The 26,620-nt window shown below is 33.1% G+C and overlaps 2 protein-coding genes across 2 annotated transcripts; one reads left to right on the top strand and one right to left on the bottom strand.

Moving 5' to 3' along the window:
- Positions 1-1,959: 1,959 nt before the first annotated feature.
- Positions 1,960-5,527, top strand: LOC105629838 (Vacuolar import/degradation, Vid27-related protein). Its single transcript, XM_012211488.4, has 2 exons — positions 1,960-3,667; positions 4,991-5,527. Exons 1-2 carry the CDS (start codon positions 2,063-2,065, stop codon positions 5,279-5,281), a joined length of 1,896 nt encoding a protein of 631 aa, XP_012066878.1. The 5' UTR covers positions 1,960-2,062; the 3' UTR covers positions 5,282-5,527.
- A 16,850-nt stretch (positions 5,528-22,377) lies between these two features.
- Positions 22,378-26,248, bottom strand: LOC110009079 (disease resistance protein RPV1). Its single transcript, XM_089723370.1, has 5 exons — positions 25,530-26,248; positions 24,139-25,249; positions 23,691-23,975; positions 22,658-22,837; positions 22,378-22,503 (listed from the first exon to the last, which is right to left on the bottom strand). Exons 1-5 carry the CDS (start codon positions 26,102-26,104, stop codon positions 22,498-22,500), a joined length of 2,157 nt encoding a protein of 718 aa, XP_089579496.1. The 5' UTR covers positions 26,105-26,248; the 3' UTR covers positions 22,378-22,497.
- Between the last annotated feature and the right edge of the window lie 372 nt (positions 26,249-26,620).

Below are 26,620 nucleotides of genomic sequence, written 5' to 3'. Positions count from 1 at the left end.
TTCACTTGGCAAAGAACCAAGTTTATCATGCAAGGACGAAGCATATCGACGTTCGATTTCATTTTGTCAGAGAAATTCTGGAGGAGGGACTGGTTCAACTCCAGAAGATTCATACTGCTGAAAATCCTGCTGATATGTTGACAAAAGTGGTGACAGCTGTCAAGTTCAAACATTGTTTGGACTTGATCAATATTGTTAAAAATTGAAGCTTGGCACTGCCAAGCATATTTGAAGGCACTACAACTTTGTGAGAGAAAGAGCAGAAGCTTGCATTGGTGGGATTTTCGCCAAGGTGGAGATTATTGGTTATGTGGCAAAAATCCCACATCGGTAAACTAGGATTAGAATAGGGAGCCTTTTGGCTATAAAAGGAGCCTAGCTCCTTAAGTTTAAAATCATTCCAAAACTTGCCTTCCAATTCTTAAGTAGATTAGACAAGTTTCTCTCCTCTCTCAATTTGTATATTTCTTTAGTGAAATATAAATTTGGTCGTGTCCGAGGACGTAGGCAAAATTGGCCGAACCTCGTTAAATTTTGGTATTCTCTTTTATTTATTGCTTTTGTCTTTATTTATTTAATAGCTATTGTTGGGCAAAAATATTTTTGGTGGTTATTGTCTAATTAATTACTTCTAGATAAATTCTGTCTAGGCAAGTGGATTTTAAGTGAGACCATTTGTGACTCCTCCACTTACCTGGAAATTTACTTAGTGTAGTTAGTAAGTACAGTAATTTACAAATTGCTTTTGGTGAAAAAAGCCCAATTTTCACAACATGAATATCCATAATCAATCAAATTAAATCTGTTGAACGTAATTAAATTAAATCGATTTATCAGCGCGATTAAAAATCGAACCGACGGTTCGCACGTTGGTTTAGCATCAATAAATGTATTTATTGTGTCAGGTAGGCCTGATTTTCTTGCCAGCGCGACTAATTAGTACCCTTATTAGATAGTAGCTCAGTGGCTTTCTTGCGACGCGCCCACGCTTGAAACACGGTGCCAACACGTGGCAAATTCTGGCGGCATATTCTTTTGATTTTCTTCAATAGGAAGAAAACGCGAGAGCGCGACGTTATTTCAACGCGAAGGATAACTGGTGATATCCGGTAGCCAAAGACAAAGACCACATAAAGATTTTTATTTCGGGCCCCACCTTTCTGACTCTTCTAGCATTTCTTTAATTAAAAAAAATTTGGAGGCTGTGTTCATTAGGTAGTAAAATTTCTTATTATTGTTGTTGGGCAATGTGCACTTATTCTATTATTTCTATTAAATTTGAGTTCTATTACTCCAATTATTTTATTTTATATTTAAAATTAATTATCTTTATTCAAATTTATTAATACGTATAATTGTTAAAATCAACTTTTAACATGATGATAAATTATTAAAACTAATATATAATAAATTATTAAAACTATATATAATTATATGAATATTTATAAAAAATATTTAAATATATATCTTTTTGTGGTTAACTATTTAAATACTGAAAAATTCTTGTCATACATCTAGTGCCCATACACCAAGTAAATAGCCCATTGCAAGAAATTATTGGAAGATTGATTTTCCTTATTTTTTTATTTATTTTGTACATATTTTTCTTCATATTATATAAAAAAATCTTATAAGGTTAAATACTTTTATAATTTTTTGAAATAAATGGAAATATTTTTTAATACGTTCCAAAGACTAAAGTAGTTTTAAATTGTTTTTAATAATACCATTTTTAAGAACATCCTTAATAATACAATTAAACAATAAAAATTAAATTAGTTTCTTTTAAAGAGCCTAATTTGTCATAAAAATTACGCATTTTCTCATAAAATATAAAATCTATGTATTAAATATAATTTATTTACAGTTTGAAGCATAAAAAAACAAAGAAAAAACCGGCCATAACCGGTCAAATGATCTTCTATAAAACCCCAAAGAACTAACCGCCTGAATCAAATAAATCAGTCTTCTTCGCAGCTCAAATCCCCAAATCTGAAATCATTTTTTCCAAATTCCCTCGCAAATTCCCATTTCTCGCTCTCTCTTTCTCACAAATCCAAACATGGGCACATCTCAAAGTCGCGAAGGTGAAGAACTCACAGACACAGAATCAGAGTATGAATCGCAGGAGGAGGAAGATGAAGCAGAAGAAATCCACTATGACGCCGTAGAGCGCCAAGAAACGCCTCTAAGCACCTCTTCAACCCAATCCAAAAAAGATTTAGATGAAATGGACATGAAATTCAAATCCCTAAAGCTCTCCCAGCATGGCCTCCCTAATCGCCCTGTCAAGCTTTATCTCCACATCGGCGGTAATACCCCCAACGCTAAATGGGTCGTCTCCGATAAGCGCACCTCTTACAGTTTCGTCAAGACCTCTAAAACTAAAGGTTCTGATGATTCTGATCAAGAAGACGAATCTGAGGGTGGAGGTGATTCCTTTTGGATTTTGAAAGTTGGTTCTAAAGTTAGGGCTAGGGTTTCCACGGAAATGCAATTGCAGATGTTTGGAGATCAACGGCGTGTTGATTTTGTTAGTAACGGAGTTTGGGCGTTGAAATTTTACACTGATGAGGAGTATAGGACATTTGTGACCCAATTTCAGAACTGTTTGTTTGAGAATGTTTATGGTCTTGAAGCAAGCGAAGAGAATAAGATTAAAATTTATGGGAAGGATTTTATCAGCTGGGTTAAGCCAGAAGTAGCTGATGATAGGATGTGGGAGGATGCTGAGGATGATGATGCAGCAAAATGCACACCTGTGCGTATTAGTCAGGATTTGATGGAGGAATTTGAGGAGGCAGCTAATGGCGGTGTTCAGAGCTTGACATTAGGTGCTTTGGATAATAGTTTCTTGGTTAATGAATTGGGCGTTCAAGTTTATAGGAATTATAATAAGGGTATTCATGGTAAGGGAATTTGTGCAAAGTTTGATAATAGAACTGAGACTAATTCGGTGCAATCTACCCCAAAAAAGGCTATGCTCATGAGGGCAGAGACAAATATGATGTTAATGAGTCCGCTGAAAGAAGGGAAGCCACATTCAGCAGGGCTTCAGCAGCTTGATATTGAGACAGGAAAGATTGTGACAGAATGGAAGTTTGAGAAAGATGGCACTGAAATTACAATGAGGGATATAACAAATGATACTAAAGGGTCTCAATTGGATCCATCAGAGAGTACGTTCTTGGGTTTGGATGATAATAGGTTGTGTCAATGGGATATGAGAGAGAAGAGAGGTCTGGTGCAGAGTATTGGTGATTCGCCAGTTTTAAATTGGAGTCAGGGGCATCAGTTCTCCAGAGGGACCAATTTTCAATGCTTTGCTAGTACAGGCGATGGATCAATTGTTGTGGGATCTCTTGATGGTAAGATTAGGTTGTATTCAAAGACATCAATTAGGCAGGCTAAGACAGCTTTTCCTGGGCTTGGCTCTCCTATTACTCATGTGGACGTTACATACGATGGGAAGTGGATTTTGGGGACAACTGATACATATTTGATCCTCATTTGCACTCTGTTTACGGATAAAGATGGTAAGACTAAGACAGGGTTTAGTGGTCGTATGGGAAATAAGATACCAGCACCAAGATTATTGAAGCTAATTCCCTTGGATTCACACTTAGCTGGAGCAAATAATAAATTTCATGGTGGTCATTTCTCATGGGTAAGCACACATATCCTTTCCCTGTAGAATCATTTAATTCATTATTTCTGTTGTCCTCTATTCGTTGGCTTTTACAGTCTAATTATGCCTTTTCCCCCCACAATATCAATGCATATTTTCTGTTGATATCATCACGAATTTCACATGATATTGTTGATTTTTTCATCTTTGATTATTGATAAGTCAAATGCTATAGTTTTCTTGGATAAATAAATGAAAGTTTCTTGTTCATTATAATGCTATGAGGTTGTTGCCAATTATATGATGTATTACAACTGGTTGAATCTAAGGTTGTTTCTAAAAGAAACGCATTCAAAATGGTAGATGGAGTAAATTCAAGATAACTACTTCGCACATCGAACATAGTAATGTTGCAGCAAAGAGATACAGTATAATTATCTTGCTGGATAAAGTCATTTTCTGTTTTTTCATTTGCATTAGCAAGGGTGAGGAGCAGTCAATGAATCATCAAATCAGACAATTTTTCTAGTTTGTTGCATTCCAAAGAAAGAAGCCTGTGAGTTTAGTATACAATCTGGCGTGCTTTCTATCCATTTAGCAGTTAAGTTCTGTGAATCTGGTACATTAAGCTGTTGACATAACTTAATGGCTCGCATGTGCTATTCCTTTGGCAAATTAGAGATCATTCTGGCAGTCTGCTTTAGATTTTGTTTGTATGCCGTTGTTCAATTAATGTATTTTTACTTTATGAAGATTCAAAACAGACTGGATAGTTTGTTTTTATTACATTTGGTTCATTTTTATTTTCACAACAATTGTTCTCATCCTATTTCCCCCAACCCAACGACTGCTTTTCTAAATATTCAGTTACCTGGGTTCCTTTGAAGCTAATTTTGTAGTTTGTGTCCTTGAATAAAGTGATGCCATTGAGTATCTTGTTTGACCTAGCTGGTCTCTAAATACACTGGTTCCCTTACATGGCATAAATATCATTAAAATACCACAAATAAATAATCACAATGAAAATTGGATTATCATTACAGAAAAACATAATGAAATATTCTGATCACATTGTTGAATCATAAAATCTGCCAGTGTGTCGACTCTATGGAGGTGGAGGTGCATATCGATAGTATTTTATTTCTATTTCTTATTATATAAATGGAGAAATGGCTTGAGTTGCATTTAGTTGGGTCTGATAATTAATTCATACTTGTATTAGCCATTTATGTATAATTTGGAGTCAATTGCCTGATTTTAATTGCTCTGGTACATTCATCTTTTAAGACAAGTTATTCTTAGTCTTCCATGATTAACTGGATAAACTTAAGCATTTTTCTCACATTTGATGTTGTCTTTTAGGTCACTGAGAGTGGAAAACAAGAGCGGCACCTAGTTGCCACAGTGGGAAAGTTCAGTGTCATATGGGACTTCCAGCAGGTGAAGAACAGTGCCCATGAATGCTACCGGAATCAGCAAGGCCTTAAGAGCTGTTATTGTTATAAGATTGTGTTGAAGGATGAATCCATTGTAGAAAGTCGTTTCATGCATGACACTTATGCTGTTAGCGACTCCCCAGAAGCACCATTGGTGGTGGCAACTCCCATGAAAGTCAGCTCTATCAGCCTTTCTGGCAAAAGATCACGGGGTTGAAACATTTTTCCTAGTATGTACAAATTATTTTTCTGTTTGTTGTTTTTGCTGTCATTTTCAATTTAACTAATTCTTTTTTTTTCCTCATCTTGTTTTGGATCTGGGTTTCTGCTTGTATATAGTGTGAATATTTAAGTTGGTCAGACCATGTGCAAGGATTTTGAATGATTATTGTTTGCGAGTGTCAAGAAACTTCCCAGTGAGAAAAATTTACATCCAGTATATATGGAAATAGTTTCTTATTCACCATTTGCTTCTGTGACTGTGTAAAAAGAAAAAAAAAAAAAAAGAAAAAAAGAAAAAAAAGATTAATATCTTTTGTTATCATAATGTCTGTGGGATTGACACTTTGAGAGTATGAAATCAACATATTTAGTTCCAAGTAATTACCATCTCCAGTTATTGAAACAAGTTAAGAATAATTCTCTCTCTGCTTTTCTTCGCTCTTTCCCTTTATTCTTTTCTTCCTTTAGCAGATCGATCTAGCTAGTTGCTCTCCGACAATGTTTATTCGTTGTCCGCGGCAACCACTTCCTTTCTTTACATTTTCTAGTATTTTATTGCATTTAATTATTCTGCAGAATTAAATCTTGTTCCTTGGGAAAAAAAGAAAAAAAAAAGTTTAACACAAGACAAGGAAGAGACTTGTTAATTGCCTTTCTTCTTTTTCAATGCTAAGGAAGGAGGAAAACCCAAAAGAAAGATTATACAAGTTTTCTAGAGACATTTGAATCAAAGAAGAAGAAGGGTCTTCTACCACATAACACCTCTGCTCTTGAGTCATGCATCAAGTTCTCTTCAAAGCCATGCTAGCTGAAAGAATGTTTCTAAACCTCATTGAAGATGTACAAATATCTTTCAACATCTTTTTTTTTGTTTTTTTTTATTAAAATCAATAGGTATAACTTATAATTTCACACTAAAAATATATGTTCAATTAAATAAAGGTACTCATATTCGAATGGCGGCTCAAGGTCATTCTTATGAAAACCATAGATTTCTGAGAATGTGCTACCACGTGGAAACTATTTGTATGGAATATAGTGGGCCAAGAATGCTTGATTTATCAATTTATTCTACAAATTACTGGGAGCTCGTTTAGCTCAAGCTAAATTAATCTTATTCTGGGTTGGAGTAATAGCACTATTTGATGTGGCTTGTTTCATACTACAGAAAAGGATTAACTTACCTACCTACTTGGGTTAAGTGGTAGGTCCTAGCGGAGAAGTTTTACCTTTCAATCCAGGGGTAATTACTATATAGTTCCTTTATATATATATATATATATATATATATATATATATATATATATCAAACATACTATTAAGGATTTTGGTTTTTTAAAATTACATTATTTATTCTTTCTATTATAACTTTGTTATACTAGTATAAAGGTTAGTTTTCTGTTAAATGATTGTTAAATATTAAAAACACCTTTAAAGAGAAACTACTATATAAGGACTATGCTCGGCGGCCGTGTTTAAAGTAGTATTTAATGTTTTGATAGAGTTGAAATACTATTTTAATTAATTATAAGATTCGGTAATACAATTTTGAGACAGTGTTTTATCAAACATTATTTTCATTAACGATTAGCGTTTTATAATTTCTTTTTCTTTATAACACCTATGTCATCACTTGTCTTTACTTTGTTCCTTACTTTCATACTTTTTTTGTCATTTTATATTAAATAGCTAATCAAATAGTTATTAGTATCGAATACTTTTATTCTAAACCGCTATATAACCTTTAACCACTAACAACTAATATTTAACAGCTAACCACTATTAAAATCTATTAAAACAGCTAACAGCTACTAGAACAACTAAATTTATCAAACAGATCCAAGGACTAAATAATATAAAATTATAACAGGTCTTTACTAGTGTATTTCACCAAAACCATAAGGACTATATAGTGATAATATTTGGAATTACTTTTATATTTTACGGTCACGATTAAACTTACAGTGTAACATAATTATAATGTAAGGATTAAATAGTATAATTTTAGAAATAAAGATCGTTACTAGTGTAACGAGTAAAACGTAGGGACTACATGGTAATTACCCCTTCACTACATTATATTTTTTTTACACTTTTTTTAATTTCCTGGGCAATATTTGCCATGCACTTCTTGCTATTAAGACCTTTGCAGAATATTTTTCTTTTTTTTTTTTTTATGGTTATGTATGGAAAATTAGATTTAAAATGACAATAATTTTGAGAATTAACCACATGAATATTCATATAGGGCGATCCTTCTATTGATAGATGTTTCTATCCCTTTATAGTATTTGAAGGATGAAAACAAGAGAATTTAATTAATGTATACATCACAAGTCAAATAATTTGTAAGAGTTAGCCCTAATAGTGGGCAAATGCGTATTTTCCTAGCTCAAATTCATCCAAATCAAACCTTAACATCCATACAGTAAGAGATCATCCAAAATACTTGAGGGGTCACCAGAAGAGCCTCTTGGGGCTTAAAAGTAAAATCCATACCCTGGTTTTGAGCTTCAAGTGTGGAATAATAGACTTGGAGGGTTCTCGTTAAAGATTCCAATGAAGATTCAACTTTAAAGAGAAGACTTTGGGAAGAACTTCAGTTTATTCTTAATTTCTCTTTCTTTTTGGTTGCATTTCAATGTGCTTTATTGTTTTGTACTGAATATATATATATATATATATAGCAAGTATTTTTTTTTCTTAGAAAGTTGACGTGTGACATATCCACTTGACATTTTAATTTGACACGTGGCATATTCCTTCAATTAAGCTTTCACTTTGCATGGTTTGATTTGATTATTTAATGTATCAGTGTATTGGCTTGGTTTGGTTTGAATTTAATTTGAATTAGTATTTTTAGTTTGGTTTGATTTGATTATTTAATGTATTAATGGCTTTAAGTAATTATTATTAATTATTAGTTTTTAAAAAATGATAGAGTTTAATAATAATAAATTATTCAATTAATGTATTAATATATTGCTTTGTAACAAATTTTTACTCTCAAATTTGTAAAGTAACAAAAGTTTCCTCTAACACCCATTAATGTATTTTTAACGCTTTCTATCTAAATGTTTCCATTTATTTATTTATTTATAAATGATGTAGTAATGCACTTTTTAAAAGTTTAAATTGTTTACCCTTAAGAAACACTTTAACTTTTTTAGAAATACTATATATAAGCTGTATCATTATATTCTTCTGTATTCTTGGCAAATGTGTATTGGTCTCTGCTTTTAAATATATTATTTCCTTTTTTATAAAGTTCAGAATTTTCTACATTTCTTTCCACTGATGGGATCAGTAGTTTTTACTCAAATTTTTTTTGTTTCTTTTTCTAAAGATTATTTAACAAGTTTTTGTAGCTGTAAACTATATATATATAGCAGGCAGAATTTTCCTTAATGTTGCCACGTAGAATTCCAAATTATGACATGTGTATGACTTAATTATTTATTTTTATATTTATTAAAAATAAATTAATTTATGATTGAATTAAACCATCTTAAATGTAATTGATTAATATAACATTAGAGAATAATAGTGTGTTAAGTAACAATTTATATAACTTTTAAAGATATAAATAAATTACATAATTTATAAATTTTAATGACATGAGAGGTTATTATTTTATATTAAAAAAATTAAAAATTTTTTTATTAAATTAAATTATGTTAAATATAATTGATTAATTATAGTATTAATAATATGATAAGTTGAAGATTTATACAAATTTTAATTATTTCAAATAAATTATTTATTCATGGATTTTAATGAAATAACGAGTTAATTATTTTTTACATTAATTTTAAAATAAATCAAATTAATGAATTTTACTGCCTTTCATTTTACTTTTTTTATTTATCTCTATAAATTTTAATATTTTTAATCCATATTTCTAAACACATGACTATCTACTAATTTTTACTTTAATAATAAAAAATACTCTATATTTTTTTTAATATTGATATATCTTTATAAAATTTTTAATAGTATAATAAAAGAAATTTCATTCAAGAATCTATAAGTTATTTATATATTCTCTCAATTTTATTCCGTGCATAGCACGGGTATATTGCCAGTTTATTTATAAATTAAAGTTCTGCTTGTTATCAGAAAATAATTTACCTTTGAAAATATTTTTCAAACAACTTATTTCCCATTATTTATTTGCAATTTTAAAAGTTAATTAAAAAAATACCAAAATCTGCAACTCATAATCCATAAAAATATTAATAATAGAAATTTCATATTCTAATAATTTTACTATTAAATATGAGAAAAATGCAAAAAATTGGTAAATTATAAAAGTCGCTAGTAATCCATGGAGGTGGCTGAAGGTGAATGATGAATCGTGGTAGTAGCTACCGATGATTAATAAATTAAAAAATATATATATTTATAAGGTCATAATAAGTTTGTTAATGTCAAGAAAATATGTTACTCTCTTGAAAATGAGAAGTTAGTTTCCTTAAAAATGACTTAATTTTTCTTTGACTATTTTCCATTAATTTATTTTCCTGAACGCTCTAAACAACGGAAAATTATAAAATATATTTTTATATAAATTATTTTACGGAAACTAACGGAACTCAGGTCTTTTCTAGGGTTGGATCTAGTATTTATTAGTTCTATTTGGTTGTGAATGACTAATTTCTTCATTAATGAATGTTTATTATCTTTGATCCAATACTTGTGGGCATTAATGCTGATGGATGTGTTGGTAACCACATATATATAATTTGAGTTGTCTAAGTTACATATTGGAAAGACGAAGCTTGGCAATGGAATTCCTAGATATTGAACTTTGGATTTTTAAACCAAGAAATAGAATAAACCTTTGAGGGCCAAAGGATATCAAAGAGATTAATGAGCTTCAATTGATATTGTACTACAAAATAATGTGTAATTTCAATTCTAGTACATCCTTTATAAATTGAAAGAGGATTTAGAATATTATAGGATACTCCTCCTCCAAGATTGATGCTCTCAATTTAGGAGATTCTTGAGCAACCATATTACGCTAATATTGTTTCATATTCTCAACAATCCAGTGTACATGTGCTCGATACTTTTATATATTACACGTATGATCTGTATACTATATATTACACGGAGAAAGGGAGATGAGAGAAACCACAAATTCTTGTAACCAGGTTGGTGTATGTTTGGTTCTTATGCTTCTTTTTAAAACTGGAGCCTGTATTTGATCTTCTGATAATGATTCAGGAATGGTTGGTTGTATATTAGTTGGTTCAGTAGAACTGGGTTGTGATGTGCCTTGTGGAGACAAATTTGATTTTCTATTATCTGAAGATGAGGGAGCAGTATCATTTTCTATGATTGGTGGGGAAGGAGGATGTATTTGTGAAGTATTTCTGTGTGAACTTGCTGGAAAAATATCAAATGTTGTTGTGGGAAATGAAATTGGGGATAGATATTCATCATAAATGCATGCTGGTAATGTAAAATTTGTTATGGTTTCAAGTGTTTTGTGGTGAAAAGGGAAAGTGGTTTCAATAAAGATCACATCTCTGGAATGGAATAAAGTTTTGGTACTGAGATTGTGCAATTTATACCCTTTATGCTGTTGAGAATAACCAAGGAACACACAAGATGGGCTCGGGGCTCTAACTTCAGTTTGTGTGGCAGTGTATTAGTTGAGTAACATAAACATCCAATTACTCTGAAGTGAGAATATTCTGGAGGTTTATTATATAATCTTTCATAGGGTGTTTGCCGTTTGAGATTTTTAGAAGGAATTCTATTTGATATGTAGGTTGCAGATAACAAGGTTTCAGACTAAAATTGGCTTGGGAATTTGACTTGGTGGAATATAGCTCTAGCAATATTTATTAAGGTTCTGTGTTTCCTTTCCACTACTCCATTCTGCTGAGGAGTATATACACAAGTTCTTTGATGAATAATGCCTTTTTCAAGGAAAAACTTCTGACATTCAGAATTTATGAATTTTGAGCCATTATCAGATCTGAAGATCTTGATATTTTGTTGAAATTGGGTAAGAATTAACTGGTAAAAAGATTTCAAGGCAGATGGTACTTGAATCTTTGTTGTTAGCATGTAAGTCCAGCAGTATCTGCTGTAATCATCCACTAAGGTCAACATATACACTACATTTATAACATATTTAACATTGTATAGTCCCCATAAATCTATATGTACAATCTCAAAAGGTTTTAAGGTAGAAATTTGACTAGTGAAAAAAGGTAATCTGGTTTGTTTAGCAATAGGAAAAACAGGACATGCCATATCCATAAAATCACAGTCATATACATCATTCACATGTTTCAATCTCTTATTAGAGATATGACCTAATCTAGCATGCCACAACATTGCCAGATGTTTATTATGACTATTACATTTAGCTATCATATTGTTTCCCTTATTTGAATGAAAGAGTCTTTTGTCATGTAGTATAGATCTTCATATACTTTTCCCACTGCCAGTAATTCCTCAGTATGTAAATCCTGGAATAAGCAGTATTCAGGAAATGAGTGCACAAACAAATGACATGTTTTGGTGAGTAAGTTGACTGAAATGAGGTTGCAGCTGAAGGAAGGCACATACAACACATTGTATAGAGTAATTCTATTGTTCAGTTTAATATTTCCAATGTGAGTAACCTGTTTGGTAGAGTTGTCAGGCAGTCTAATGGTTTTGGGAGGGTTCAGTTTATGTACAAGGTCAAAGAGTGATAGATTAGCAGTGATATGGTCTATTGCACCTGAGTCTATTATCCAGTTACTTTTGCAGTTAAAATCAATGCTATAAATGACAAAATTGAGTAAGGTACCTACAAAATGAACATTCTTGATATCGGCATCAAATTGCTCCATCTGATAATCAATTTGTTGCTGCAGAGGTGTATCATCCATCTGAACTGCATTCACCATGTTTGTTCTAGTCATGTTGACTCCTCTCTTCTTTTGTAATTCAATGAACCAGTCTGAATATCCATGAATTTTGAAGCAGTTGTCTATGGTATGGCCATTCATTTTGCATTTGGGGCAATACTTGTCTTTCTTGTCTTCCTTTCTATTGTAGTATGGTTTCCTGTTACCAATTGCACCTGAATTGTTGTAATTGCTGTTGTAGTTCCTTCTAGCTAACAATACTGTTGAAGTTTCACTGGATTCCACAGTCAATGTATTTACCTCTCTTTGATTCTCAACACTCAAAATCATGGAATAAGCTTTATTGATTGAAGGAAATGTATCCATTAAAAGGATTTGATTCTTTACATTTTCATATTCATCACCTAGTCCCATTAGAAACTGCAGTAGCCTTCTATTGTTGTCATATACTGTAATTGCATTTGTTTGACCACAACATGTAGGCAAAGGTGCCAAACACAGTAATTCATCCCATTTTCTTTTGAGATTTGTATAAAAACTTGTTATAGACTCGTTTCCTTGCTTGTAACTTGCAATTTCTCTCTCAATCTTATATATCATCGGGCCATTACACTCTCCATACCTCTGTTTTAGCTCATCCCAAAGTATTTTTGCAGTTTTGCAAAATACAAAGGCATCCGATATCTCCTTGGACACAACATTAATGATCCACGAAGCTACCATGCTATTTGCTTATAACCACCTCTCATATTCCTCTGACTTTGAATTAGGTTGAGCTATGGTTCCATTAATAAACTCTAGCTTGTTCTTCGCCCTGAGAGCTACCATTACAGATCTGCTCCATGAGAGATAATTCTCTAGTCCTTTTAATGAAGAATTCACCAACCGAAATCCAGGAGATTCCGAATTATTCACATTTAAAGGATCATTATCATGATTTTTGCTAGTAACTGCGGCAATAGCCTTGCCACATCTTCTGGAGTCATCATCTTGATGTTCAACCAGATCTAAAACAAATTTTACTCTTGAATTGCAGAAATCCAAGAAACAGATCAGTTAACCTACTATGATACCATGAATAGGATTAAGCAAGCTCGAGAAAACGATGAACAATATCAATAAGGAAATGAATAAAGGAAAGAATGAATGGAAGTAACAGAGAGATCTTTGATTCTCTACTGCATCTGGAAACTGTAATTCTCATTCTCATCAAAATATCTATTTACAAGAGAATATATAAGATCTGGTGCACAAGTAACAAACTATTGGTTTGGCTAAGTATACTGGGCTGTGATGATTATTGGACAATGGTGCTGTGATATTTAATATGTATAGACTGTGACTTAAAAATCTCCTATAGCATCTAATTGTATTAGTTTAATTATAAAGAATTGAGATTCTTATTTTTGATTAATTATATATCTAGATTCTATATTATCAAAGAAATATTTTTAAATGTAAGAATATCTTTAAAAATTAATTTAATTTCATAAAAAGTTAATGATTATAAAATTGTTTATAATTTAATGAATTGAAGAGGGTATCATATTATATAGTTCATAATATTATTCCATGTATTGAAACTCTTAATAAATAAATAAATAAAAAGAACAACAATGGACTTGATAGGCTTTTTCTTTTTTTTTTTTCTTTTTTTTCTTTTTTTTGATAGGCTGATATAACATCAAAGATCCAAAGAAAATATTTATGTGAGTTGCTGATATAATTGAACCAATTTACAAAATTTGTTTTAAAGATCAATTGAAATGAAGCAAACATCTTTTAAAGATCAATCTATACTTCCCTCCAAAACTCCAAACTAGCAAATAATGACAAGCATTTAGGATAACTACAAACATGATTAAAGATCTTCCACCAACTGCAACAAGCCCTTAAGATACAATGCCAACGTACAACTGTAGAAACTTGGAAATAGATTAGCTATTACGAGTGCTAATATCCAAGTAACAGCCAATAATAAGCTGATTCTCTCCAATATTGTGACATGTGAATTGAAAACTGTAGTCAACTAAAATCCCAAAGTAAAACACACGAAACTAGAAATTCCTTTGACTGTTGCCAATTTCTATTTGCCATACTAATTGACCTTAATCAGAGTCTTTCTCTTGAATTCTTCTCCCATAATTCAGCGTTCGCCGGCAGGATTGTATCTTTGTCTGGTTCTCCCTGATGCCATCCTTCTTGGTTTTAATCATTCCTTATTTCGGCTTTCTTATTTTCTTCCCCATATATAGGATGAATGCCAAAATTGATCACCCTCCCACTAATGACTTCAGCTTTTCCGTCATTATTTATGGAGAAATGATCAACACGGAATGAGACTCGAGCGAAATTCAGTTCTTGATCAAAAGATCTATAACCAAGGAACACATGTTTTGAATCTAACTTAGGAAGCCCAAAATTTTGAAAATAAAAGTTACGGTCATAGTAATACATCTTTCCAGATTTATATTGGAATTTCGCATGACCTAAAATATCATATCCATAAAAATCAAAATCTTGGAAATCTATAACAGCGGCAAAATAAAAACCCAATATATGAGCAGGCCTTTCCAACTGAATTGAAAGATGAGATCCACTTGTTCGATATTTCATACTTTGCGGCACTTCCACCCCAGGGATACATAATCGATGGCCCTGCTCCATGAAAATATATTTTGTTAAGGAATACCATAATTAATTAAGATAGAATTGAATTTAAACAGCTGATGAATGAGTAAATGGATAATTTAAACACAAATTTTAAAAAACGCCCATAATAAACATTGAAATCTTTTCGTGATATTTTTTTTTTTTTTTTTATGGTAAGATGATATATAGTTCAATTTTATTATGTTTATCTATCTTCCCTTGTCAAAGCATAAATTAATTATGAAATTCACAAGTTAGGAAAATATTTCATTGATGTTTATCATCGAAAATCTTAATTAACATTTTTTTTTAAATAAGGACTTCTTTATTAATTTAATATTAGAGAACGGAAACGTACGTCCCGGCCTTGCTGTGCTGAGAACAGGGCTTCCGTAATTTGAAGACGTATATTATCACCTAATTTGATGCAGTTACTAAAATTAAGCCTTGTGCCTGGAAGGTCATCTTCTGAGAACAGGGTCCAAAGAAGGTCATCTTCTGTTTCTGCCTTGGAAAAGGACGAAAATGATACAAATTCTAAAGAGGTGCAATTTGATGCAGAAAATGACCTTGTGCCTGGAAGCTCTGGCAAATATCTAAGCCTCTTACAATCATTCAGCATAAGAGTGTCCAAGTTAGAAAGTTGTTTGATGCTTGCAGGAATGCTTTTGAAATCGTTTCTATCTAAATATAATCCTTTCAACGAAACTAATGATCCAATACTCTCTGGAATTTCTGATATACCACAGTTACCCAGATAAAGCCTCTGTAGGCTATTCAAACCGGACAACGAAGGCCATACTGTCAAACCATTACATCCCATAAACTTCAAACGTTCCAATCGGCTCAGTTGATTGAAAGAGGATGGTAATGTTTTTATGCCACTTCCTGTTGCGTCAAGTTTCTTCAGAGATTTTAAATATCCGAAGTTATTTGGCAATGTGCTGAATTTCAAATCTGTAACATCGATGAGTTCAAGAGATTGTAACTGCCCAATGCAGTCTGGAAGATTTTCAAGCTTTGTACACCCGTGTAACCATAATACAACAAGTTGAGAGCAATGTCCAATTGATGAAGGCAATTGTTTTATTGCAGTTTCACTTAAATATAAATACCTTAAATTGCAAGGAATCTCTGGACATTCTTCAAGTTTACTGCAACCTTGAAGATCAAGAGTCTTAAGATTTTCTAACCGAAGGATGTTGGATTTAATTTTCTATTGTGGGCTTAATATGTAAAATTAAATATGTACAGCAGTCCAATTGTAAAGTCAATTTCAAATGTGGTCTTGATTGTGAATAATTGACTATTGAGGTATCAACTAATTATAGATATTAAGTGTAGAGACCATTATATAATTCCTATTTCGTTAAAGGACCGAAATAGGAATTGTACTAACCCTACAGGTATATAAAGGTCGTGGTCCCTAGAGGAGTTGAATACGATTCAGTTTTACGTTCCTTTCGTACTGCTTCCGCAAAATCGATTCTTCAATTCTCTAGAAGGCTGCAAACCTAATTCTACACATCAAGATCGACGAACAACGATGTCAGGTACGCAACCTTTTCTTATTCAATCTATTTTGTTGAATCTAGTGATTTGCACGATCTAGGTTATTATGGAATTATTTGAGATTAATTCTTACAAGTGGTATCAGAGCCTTGTGCATAATTGCTAGATTTTAGATTGATTTTCGTATTTTTTTTTTTATTTATTTGTTTACCCTACTGTTTATAGATTGAGGGTTTTGTTTAATAAAAAAAAATGTATATATATATTTTTGTTCTCACTGTTCTTCGGATTCCCAAGAACAGGTAAGAGGTTTTGAACTAACGCCATTAACGATTAATTGTTCGTTTGGTATTTTTTTTTTCTTTGCTGGCTGGATCTTGTTAAAAAAAAAAAAAAAAAAAAAAAAACCTCCATTGTTGGCGGCGGAAAGGGGCTGGAACCTGTTATTTTCCGTCCCTTATCGTTTTGTTTTTTAGGTTAGGGATGGAAAATAACAGTTAGGTCCCTGGAAAATTTCAGATTAGGACCCTAATTTTCTGTAACTTCAGATTAGCCCCTAAATTTTCTGTAACTTCAGATTAGGGCCGTAATTTTCTGTAATTTCAGATTAGGCCCTAAATTTTCTATAATTTCAGATTAGGCCCTAAATTTTCTGTAACTCCAGATTAGGCTTTAATTTTCTGTTTTCTTTCGATTAGACCCTGAACTTTATTTATTCAAATATATTTAGTCCTATTTTATAATTTAGTCTCAAATTTAGTGACTTAAAGACTAGATTATAATTTTTTTTGGGCTAAATAATTTTAGATTATTAAATATTTAGACAATCAATTCATTTAATTGCAATTGTTTTGTTTTAATTACAATTAAATGAATTAATTTGTCGACTTGAGATTAAATTTTGGAGTGATTAAGTCCCTATTGTGTTTGATATTTGTTAAAATAAATTGATTTGATCAATAAGTCACCAAAGTGACCTCTATTGCTTGAATTGATTTATTTTAGAATATTAGACAGGTGTATTAGAATTCGTTGCGGATAGTTAATCGGCCCAAAGGAAGGTTGCTATCTGGCTGAGTTTTGAATACATGTTTGGCAATAAATATGTGATAATTGTTTGATTATTTTCCATGACAATGATATATCGGCCCAAAGGAAGATTTATTATTTGTCAGGACTATGTTATCAATATTTGATTGCTGCATTGAGATACTAATTACAAGTTAATGTTTTACATCCAAAGATGAGAATATTAATGTTGTGTCTGTATCTTATTTCCATTTTTTGATCTCTACTTATGTGAATTGTTTCATTTGTGGATTGTGAGCTTATACTTATCTATTTGTTTATTTTCTCTGATGTCAGCTAACATGTCATTTAATCCTGATTGTGTCCCTAAACTTGAGGGATCAAATTTTGAGTCTTGGAAATCAGATATTATGATCTTTCTGGGCTGTATGGATTTGGATCTTGCATTCAGGATGGACGAACCTGCTCCTCTTACTGATACGAGCACTGATGTTCAAAGGGTTCAGTATGAGAAGTGGGAGCGTTCTAATCGCTTAGGTCTAATGATCATGCAGAAAGGAGTCCCAGAACATATTCGAGACTCTGTCTCAGCTGAAAAGCACAATGCTCAAAACTATCTTGCCGAGTTGGAGAGGGCTTATGTCAAGAATGACAAAGCCGAAGTGGGAACACTTTTAGGAAAATTAACCTCCATGAAGTTTGCTGGCAATGATGGTGTTCGGGAGCATATTCTTAGCATGTCTCAGATTGCAAAGAGACTGAAGGCGCTGGGTATGGCTTTACCAGATGACCTTTTAGTCCATATGGTTATGAATTCTCTTCCTTCTCAGTATGGACAAATTAGGACTTCCTATAATTGTCAGCCGAATAAATGGACTCTTAACGAGCTCATTTCTCATTGTGTTGATGAGGAGGAAAAGATGAATTCTAACATAAGAGAGAGTGCTCATTTTGTTTCTTCAGCTGGGAAGGGCAAGAACAAGAAAAGAAAGAGGACTTTTGCAAAGACTGTTGAAAAGGCTATTGAGAAACCTGCTGCTGCTACTGCTGTAGATCCAGTACAAAAGAAGCCTTATGTGCCAAAATGCTTCTTTTGTGGAAAGACGGATCACTTGAGAAAGGACTGTCCTAAATTTGCTATTTGGCTTGCAAAGAGGGGTAAGTACCTTGTTTTAGTCTGTTGTGAAGTTAATTTAACTTCAGCTCCTAAAAACACTTATTGGATGGATTCTGGTGCTACCGCTCATATAAGTGTTTCATTGCAGGGCTGCCTCAACTACAGAAAGCCAACTGACGGTGAAAGATACGTCTATGTAGGAAATGGCGATCTGGTTGAAGTAGAGGCAATTGGACATTTTAGATTATGTTTAAGTACTGGCTATTTTTTGGATCTTATAGATACTTTTGTTATTCCCTCTTTTAGAAGGAATTTGATTTCTGTTTCCTTTTTGGACAAATCTGGTTTTCATTGTTCTTTTGGAGACAGTGTATTCACTTTATCTATGAATTCAAAAGTTTTGGGTACTGGTTGCTTGAATGAATGTGATAATCTATATATGTTAGACATTGATACTAGTTATCATGAATCCCTGCATGTTACTACAAGAGGTACCAAAAGAAAGTTGAATATTGATAACTCAGCTGTACTTTGGCATAGACGTTTGGGTCATGTATCCAAATCGAGAATTGAGCGTCTTGTTTCTGATGGTATCTTAGATACACTTGATTACACAGGTTTGGATTCTTGTATTGAGTGTATTAAAGGAAAACAGACTAAACAAAAGAGACTAGGTGCCATTCGGTCATCCAATGTTTTAGAACTGATTCATACAGATATTTGCGGTCCATTCCATATTGCAGCTAGAAATGGCCAAAGATATTTTATATCATTCATTGATGACTATTCTCGTTATGGTTACTTATATCTCATTCATGAAAAATCTGAGTCTTTGGACGTGTTTAAATCTTATAAAGCCGAAGTTGAAAATCAACTAGGAAAGAAGATTAAATCTGTTCGATCTGACCGTGGTGGTGAATATTATGGTAAATATGACGGTTCAGGCGAACAACGTCCAGGACCTTTTGCGCTTTTCCTACAGGAATGTGGAATTGTCCCTCAATATACAATGCCTGGTACTCCCAGCATGAATGGTGTATCTGAGAGACGTAATAGGACTCTTATGGATATGGTAAGGAGTATGATTAGTCATTCTACTTTACCAGAGTCTCTGTGGGGTGAAGCGTTAAAGACAGCAGCTTATCTTCTCAATAGGATTCCATCTAAAGCAGTTGCTAAAACACCTTATGAACTTTGGACTGGACGTAAGCCTAGTCTAAAGCATCTTCATGTTTGGGGATGTCCAGCTGAAGCAAGGCCTTACAAGCCGAATGAAACAAAACTGGACTCCAAAACTATCAGCAGCTACTTTGTTGGATATTCTGAGCGGTCTAGGGGTTACAAATTTTATAATCCTACTTCTAGAACCTTTTTTGAAACGAGAATTGCAACATTTTTTGAGGATGTTGATTTTGGAGGGAGAAATAAAGAAAGAAACATTGTCTTTGAAGAGGAACCAAGTAAGGATGATTCGGTTCTCATTCCTTTTGTTGTTTCTGATAGCGTACAGACTCCAGTTGCTCCTGTCACTATTCAAGATCCAATTCAAGACAATGCTATTCTTCCTCAAGAACAAATTCAACAACCTCAAGAATTAGAGTCTGTTCAAATGCCTTTGAGGAGATCTACTAGGGAGAGAAGAAGTGCTATTCCAGATGATTATATAGTGTTTCTTCAGGAACATGAGGATACTGTAGACATGATAGATGATGATCCAGTTAGTTTCTATCATGCCATGCAGAGTTCTGACTCTCATAAGTGGATTGAGGCAATGAACGAAGAGTATAAGTCTATGCAAGACAATCAAGTTTGGGATCTTGTTCAATTACCTGAAGGAAAGAAACCCATTGGTTGCAAATGGATATTTAAAACCAAAAGGGATTCTCAAGGTAATGTGGAGAGATATAAAGCACGTCTTGTAGCAAAAGGCTTTACTCAAAAGGAAGGGATTGACTATAAAGAAACCTTCTCTCCAGTTTCTTCGAAGGATTCTTTTAGGACAATCATGGCCTTAGTTGCAAATCTTGATCTTGAGCTTCATCAAATGGATGTTAAGACTGCGTTTCTCAATGGCGACATTGATGAAACAATATATATGGTGCAACCAGAAAGTTTTATAATTGGAGATCCAAAACATCTGGTATGCAAATTAAAGAAATCCATTTATGGACTCAAGCAAGCTTCTCGTCAATGGTACTTTAAATTCAACCAAGTAATTGTCTCGTTTGGCTTTGAGGCAAATACTGTTGAAAATTGTGTGTACCATAAGTTCAGTGGGAGTAGGTTTATCTTTTTGGTCTTATATGTGGATGACATACTTCTTGCTACTAATTGTAAAGTCTTGCTACATGAAACCAAAGTTTTTCTTTCAAAGCATTTTGAGATGAAAGATTTAGGTGAAGCTTCTTTTGTTTTAGGGATTCAGATACATCGAGACCATTCTCGAGGTATTCTTGGATTATCACAAAAGAGCTATATTGATAAAGTGCTCAAGAGATTTAGTATGCAGAATTCTAGACCATTGGATACCCCTATTGCAAAAGGTGATAAATTTAGTAATCAACAATGTCCAAAGAGTGAACTTGAAATTCAGGAAATGCAAAAGGTTCCTTATGCGTCAGCTGTAGGAAGTCTTATGTATGTTCAAGTTTGTACTCGTCCAGACATTTCTTTTATAGTTGGCATGTTAGGTAGATATCTCAGCAATCCAGGAATGGATCATTGGAAAGCAGCCAAAAGAGTCATGAGATATCTTCAGAGGACTAAGGGACATATGCTCACATATAGGAGATCAGATCAGCTTGAGATCATTGGGTATACTGATTCTGATTTCGCTGGATGCCAAGATAGTAGAAAATCCACATCTGGCTACGTTTTTCTATTGGCTGGCGGTGCTATTTCTTGGAAGAGTGTGAAACAAACTCTAGTGGCAACCTCCACCATGGAAGCTGAATTTGTAGCATCTTATGAGGCATCCAATCAAGCTATTTGGCTGAGAAACCTTGTCACTGGGCTGCGTGTAGTAGGTGGAATAGAAAGACCACTGAAGTTGTATTGTGACAGCAAGTCAGCCGTTTTATTCTCCAACAACAACAGGAGCTCTTCTCGATCAAAACACATTGAGATTAAGTTCTTGGCTGTGAAGGAGAGGGTACAGAGTGGACAGATATCCTTAGAGCATATTGGAACAAACTCTATGATTGCGGATCCGCTTACAAAGGCAGTGATACCGAAAGTTTTCCATGAGCACACCGCTCATATGGGTATCGTTTTGTTTGAGACTGTCTAGTTTTAGTGGGAGTTTGCTCTTTATGCATACATTATGTTTTTGAATGCTCTATTTTATTTTGGATATGTTTTATTATGAAATTTTGTTGAGTACTCATTTTGGTTGATGGTTACACTCTGTATTATTATTATTGTTTTGCTTGATCTCACTTTTGTTGGTGACCAGTTGGAAACAGACATGATGATCACATTACATGTAGTTTTCATGCTACACTTCTATAATGAATCTGTGTCATTTAGGGGTATTGGTAATGTAGTTGATGATGAACTTAGTCATGAGATCTATGACGAATGTTTCTTCAGCTCTTTATCAATATAACTAATGGACGAGATTGTTTTTGGATACCTTGTATGACTGCGTTTGTTGAGCTCATTTTGGTGTATGTATTTTATTTAACATATGTTCGCCCAAGTGGGAGATTGTTGGATTTAATTTTCTATTGTGGGCTTAATATGTAAAATTAAATATGTACAGCAGTCCAATTGTAAAGTCAATTTCAAATGTGGTCTTGATTGTGAATAATTGACTATTGAGGTATCAACTAATTATAGATATTAAGTGTAGAGACCATTATATAATTCCTATTTCGTTAAAGGACCGAAATAGGAATTGTACTAACCCTACAGGTATATAAAGGTCGTGGTCCCCAGAGGAGTTGAATACGATTCAGTTTTACGTTCCTTTCGTACTGCTTCCGCAAAATCGATTCTTCAATTCTCTGGAAGGCTGCAAACCTAATTCTACACATCAAGATCGACGAACAACGATGTCAGGTACGCAACCTTTTCTTATTCAATCTATTTTGTTGAATCTAGTGATTTGCACGATCTAGGTTATTATGGAATTATTTGAGATTAATTCTTACAAGAAGCTTGGCAAACTGCGAATACTTACACAGTACTTTAAGTCTAGCCGAGTAAGCTTGGTTGAATAATTAAGAGATGAAGGAATCTCGATGAAACTTCTACAACTTCCCAAACATAATACCTCAAGGCATGGGGCTTGAAATGGGTCCGAAAGTCTCAATAAAGACAGAGATCTGTTGAGGTCCATAACTTTCAAACTTTTAAAAGGCTGTAATAAAAAGAGCAAGAATATGAATTATTAAAATTTCATGTTTTACATATATTTGTTATTTATCGAAAAAAAAAAAAATTTTCACTACTCATCCAATGGTGGAACGATGGGGTGGCTACTGGCTAGCAGGGGCCATGGCCCCCATGTCTCAAAAATTTTATCTTATATATATTTTTTGAGAAAATGATCAATGTGGAATGTAGCTTGTGGAAAATCTCTTGATTGTTGTACCTTGTAACCAAGTCTGATATCTTAGTAAAAGCATAATTTATATTTTTATGTTTAGTATTCTTATTATTTATTTTAAATTTACAATAACTAAAACATAAAGCCAAATACTCACAAAATAATTATTTTATAATTCAAAAGTAGTTATTTACTTATTTGTTTATTTAATCAAATAAATTCTAAAAATTGTATTTTAATATAATTTTCTGTACACATACCAAAATTAAAATAAGCCAATTTAAAGTATGGAGATTAATAAACTTATGTCTAGATAGTTTCTATTTGTTGTTGCTCTAAGGGTAAAAATTAACACATCATCTGTTATTTAAATAAGCCAAAAGTATATTCTTAACATTTGAATTTCTTCAGTTTGGACTAATCATATATTGATTGATCTAAATTTTTATTACTTGATGAAATTAAAAAGTCTCATTTAATTCAATGATTTGACCTTTAACTATATTAAGACCAATTTGTAAAAAAAAGTATTGGATCTGCCACTCTCATCAAACCATTTTTATAAATTTTAACTCAACTAAATACAAGTTATTATCAAACTACATCTTATTATGTTATAGGTTCATTTACACCAAATAGAAATATTAAAGTTTAGGAAATATACCTTATTATCTCCATCCCACAGTTGTTTGAGTTGGCTTTCAGGCAAGAGAAGTTGTACAAGGTTATTTGGGCAAAACTTCAACGGCAACGATTTCAAAGGGTAACCGTACCAACATAAATATCTTAGCTCTTCTGGAAAAAAATCAAGGTCATCAGGCAAAATCCATTTGGAACGAGTGATTCGGAGGAATCTAAGATTAGGCATCTTCATGAAATTTTTGGAATTTATCTCAATAGCTCCATCACTCGACATTCGAAACGAAATGCACTCAATCTTATCAGTTCCCTAATAAATGAACAACAAATGAAAATAGGTAATTGAGTATAAAATATATAAAAATAAAAGCTATTGGAATCATCACTAATAATGTGGAGCGGTAAGTTCAATTTTCAATTATTCAAATATTAAAAAACAACAAAAGAAAAATGTAGCAAATTTTGCTCCTTACTGTATTTGTTTTGAATACATGAGAAATGTCCTCAGGATTCCACAACCTACTACGTCCTCCAGGCTGTTTGCATTCCTTATTGACAATCTCCTTTCCCATTTGTTTTAGTAAGTTGTGCATTTTTACTTGCCTTCCTGAAATGGTTATGAGAGATTTATCATCGAGACTCCATATTCCACATTTCGCTAAGAAACCAAAACATTCTATTATTTTTTCAAGCTCATCTCCATCTGGATATCCTTCTCCAAACAAACATGCAATATCCAGAAATAGGCTCTGCTCATTTCTATCTAACCCATCATAACTTATTTTTAGAACATCTTGAATTCTCTTGTTCGGGATGCTTTTCAATTTGAGCAACTGGCTCTCCCAGTACTCTTTCTCCTTGCCATAAAGGCTAGAGCCTAAAACTTTTAGTGCTAATGGATTGCCTTGAGCATAACTTATCACCTGCTCGGATAGCTCCACATATCCTTCTTTCGCTTCATTTTGATGGAAAGCGTGCAAGCTCAAGAGTTGACGAGCTTCCTCATCAATTAATCCCTCAACCCGATAAATATGTTCTTCATGGCAAACATTTCGAAGTACTTGTCTATCTGTACTAGTAATAATTATTCTACTTCCCTTACGGTACAAACTACAGTTTCCAGCTAGAAGATCTAAATCGTGTGAATCATCAACGTCATCAAAAACAATGAGAACTTTCTTACGTTGCAGCCTCCTCAAAATCCAGTCATCTAAAACTAAAAGAGGTGAGCCCATTTTCAAATTTTCCTCTCCCGATAGTGAACGAATGATTTTATCCCGTAAAACAATAGCTGTTTCCTTCCTTATCTGTTCCTTGACATTTGAAACAAAGCAGTGGGCATCAAATTTAACCTTGATTTGCGAAAACACTATACCAGCAAGAGTTGTCTTTCCAATACCAGCCATTCCCCAAATTCCTATTATCCAATTTCTGTCATTTACATCAATATCCAATAACGATATTACTTGCTCGACACGCGAATCAATTCCAACTAACTTGTCATGGTAACTAGCATTTGATGGCACATGACTTAATATCTCTGAAACACGATTGACGATTCTTTGAACTAGCAGTTGGTCATTCCTGATGACAAATGAACAACAAAAAGTAAGCCAAAACTTATATATTTTCTAGAATAGAATCAATTAAGTGTTTGGAAAAACTGGGTGGGTAAAACCCATGATTGAAGGAATAGGAGAAAATGAAACAGAATTTTAACAAGAAAATAAAAATAAGTGAGAGTTCAAAGGAGTGGATATCGTGACTAAAAGCCATCTATTGTGTGCGCAAGATTGATCTATTATTGATGAATAGAAAATAAAAAAGACATGGAAAAGTAAACGGGGGAAAATGATAGCTTTACTTGATCTCATTCGAAACAAAAGCACTTAAGTCGTTGCTGATTGTCTTCAAAGCATGGCACCATCCACCCAGGTTGTGTGAACTATCGCTGTGATCTTTTAAAAGCCTAGCAAGTGCCCTTGCGAAAGGGCCTCTCAACTCCTGAACATCAGTTGGATCTACATGGTAAAAAACTGGTAAAACTATTTGCCCCGACTTTTCTCTGCATTCATTTATCACAACAAGCTCGTCCAAGCACCATGGAGAATCTGCATAGTTTTTGGAGAATATGACAATTGAAATACATGATTCTTGAATTGTTTGCTTGAGGGCTGGTGTTATTTCAGTTCCTTTTTGAAGGTTTTCATCCTTGAAGGTATCGATTCCTTTTTCCTTCAAAGATTCAAAGAGAAAGGAGAGAAAACCGTCGCGGATGTCTTTGCCTCTGAAATTAATAAAAACTTCATAGTTATTTAGCTCGGAAGGGGTTTGCTGGGAAGAGGTTGAGGAAGGTGAAGAAGTAGCAATGGAATTAATGATAAAAGAAGGGGTTCGCTGGGAAGAGGTTGAAGCAGAAGAAGAGCAAGAAGAACCCATAACGGAAAATTCAAATGATACAAGAAGCGGTAGAAGGCGAGTTTTATAAAACGTAGAAGAGTATGTATAAAGCTAAACCATTGAGATTTGAGAGTCATCATCACAGAAACTTCAAAGAAGCTTTAGGATAGTGAGTGAGTGGAAGTGGGAAAGAGAGAAAAGTGGGGCGATGCGAGAGTAAAGCCAGAAAGAGACATTTTATCGCGTGTGTGAGCGGATCTTATGTGCCGTGTTTGCGCTTCGCTTGATTTGTATAATTACAGTTTGTTGCTCACTTGTAAAAGCTATTTCAATTGAATCCAGTTGCTGATAAGTATAAAAATCACAGTATAAATACTGAGGAAAATTGACCTCACAATCATAATTTAATAATTTTTTTAAATCATAATTAGATAATTATGTAACTCTTGGTCATAATTTGCAAATTTCAAGAAATATTTCAAACATCAAAAATACTATATTATTAATTAATCTATTTAGTTAATCAAAAATCAAAAAATCCACCGTTAATGTCGT

The sequence above is a fragment of the Jatropha curcas genome, chromosome 6, assembly GCF_041381405.1.
Source record: "Jatropha curcas cultivar XTBG-Jc1 chromosome 6, XTBG_Jcur_1.0, whole genome shotgun sequence".
Lineage (NCBI taxonomy): Eukaryota > Viridiplantae > Streptophyta > Magnoliopsida > Malpighiales > Euphorbiaceae > Jatropha > Jatropha curcas.
The sequence above is the reverse complement of the archived record's forward strand: the minus strand, read 5'-3'. Positions and strand labels throughout refer to the sequence as shown.

Bases quoted from the DNA above. Each gene is read 5' to 3' on its own strand.
- LOC110009079 (XM_089723370.1), bottom strand. From the start codon at position 26,104: ATGGGTTCTTCTTGCTCTTCTTCTGCTTCAACCTCTTCCCAGCGAACC. The intron at 25,250-25,529 runs GTAAAGCTATCA...ATTTGTCATCAG, and splicing joins TTTGTTTCGAATGAGATCAA to GAATGACCAACTGCTAGTTC. The intron at 22,838-23,690 runs GTATATTTCCTA...TTTTTATTACAG, and splicing joins TGTGGGATGGAGATAATAAG to CCTTTTAAAAGTTTGAAAGT.
- LOC105629838 (XM_012211488.4), top strand. From the start codon at position 2,063: ATGGGCACATCTCAAAGTCGCGAAGGTGAAGAACTCACAGACACAGAA. The intron at 3,668-4,990 runs GTAAGCACACAT...GTTGTCTTTTAG, and splicing joins ATGGTGGTCATTTCTCATGG to GTCACTGAGAGTGGAAAACA.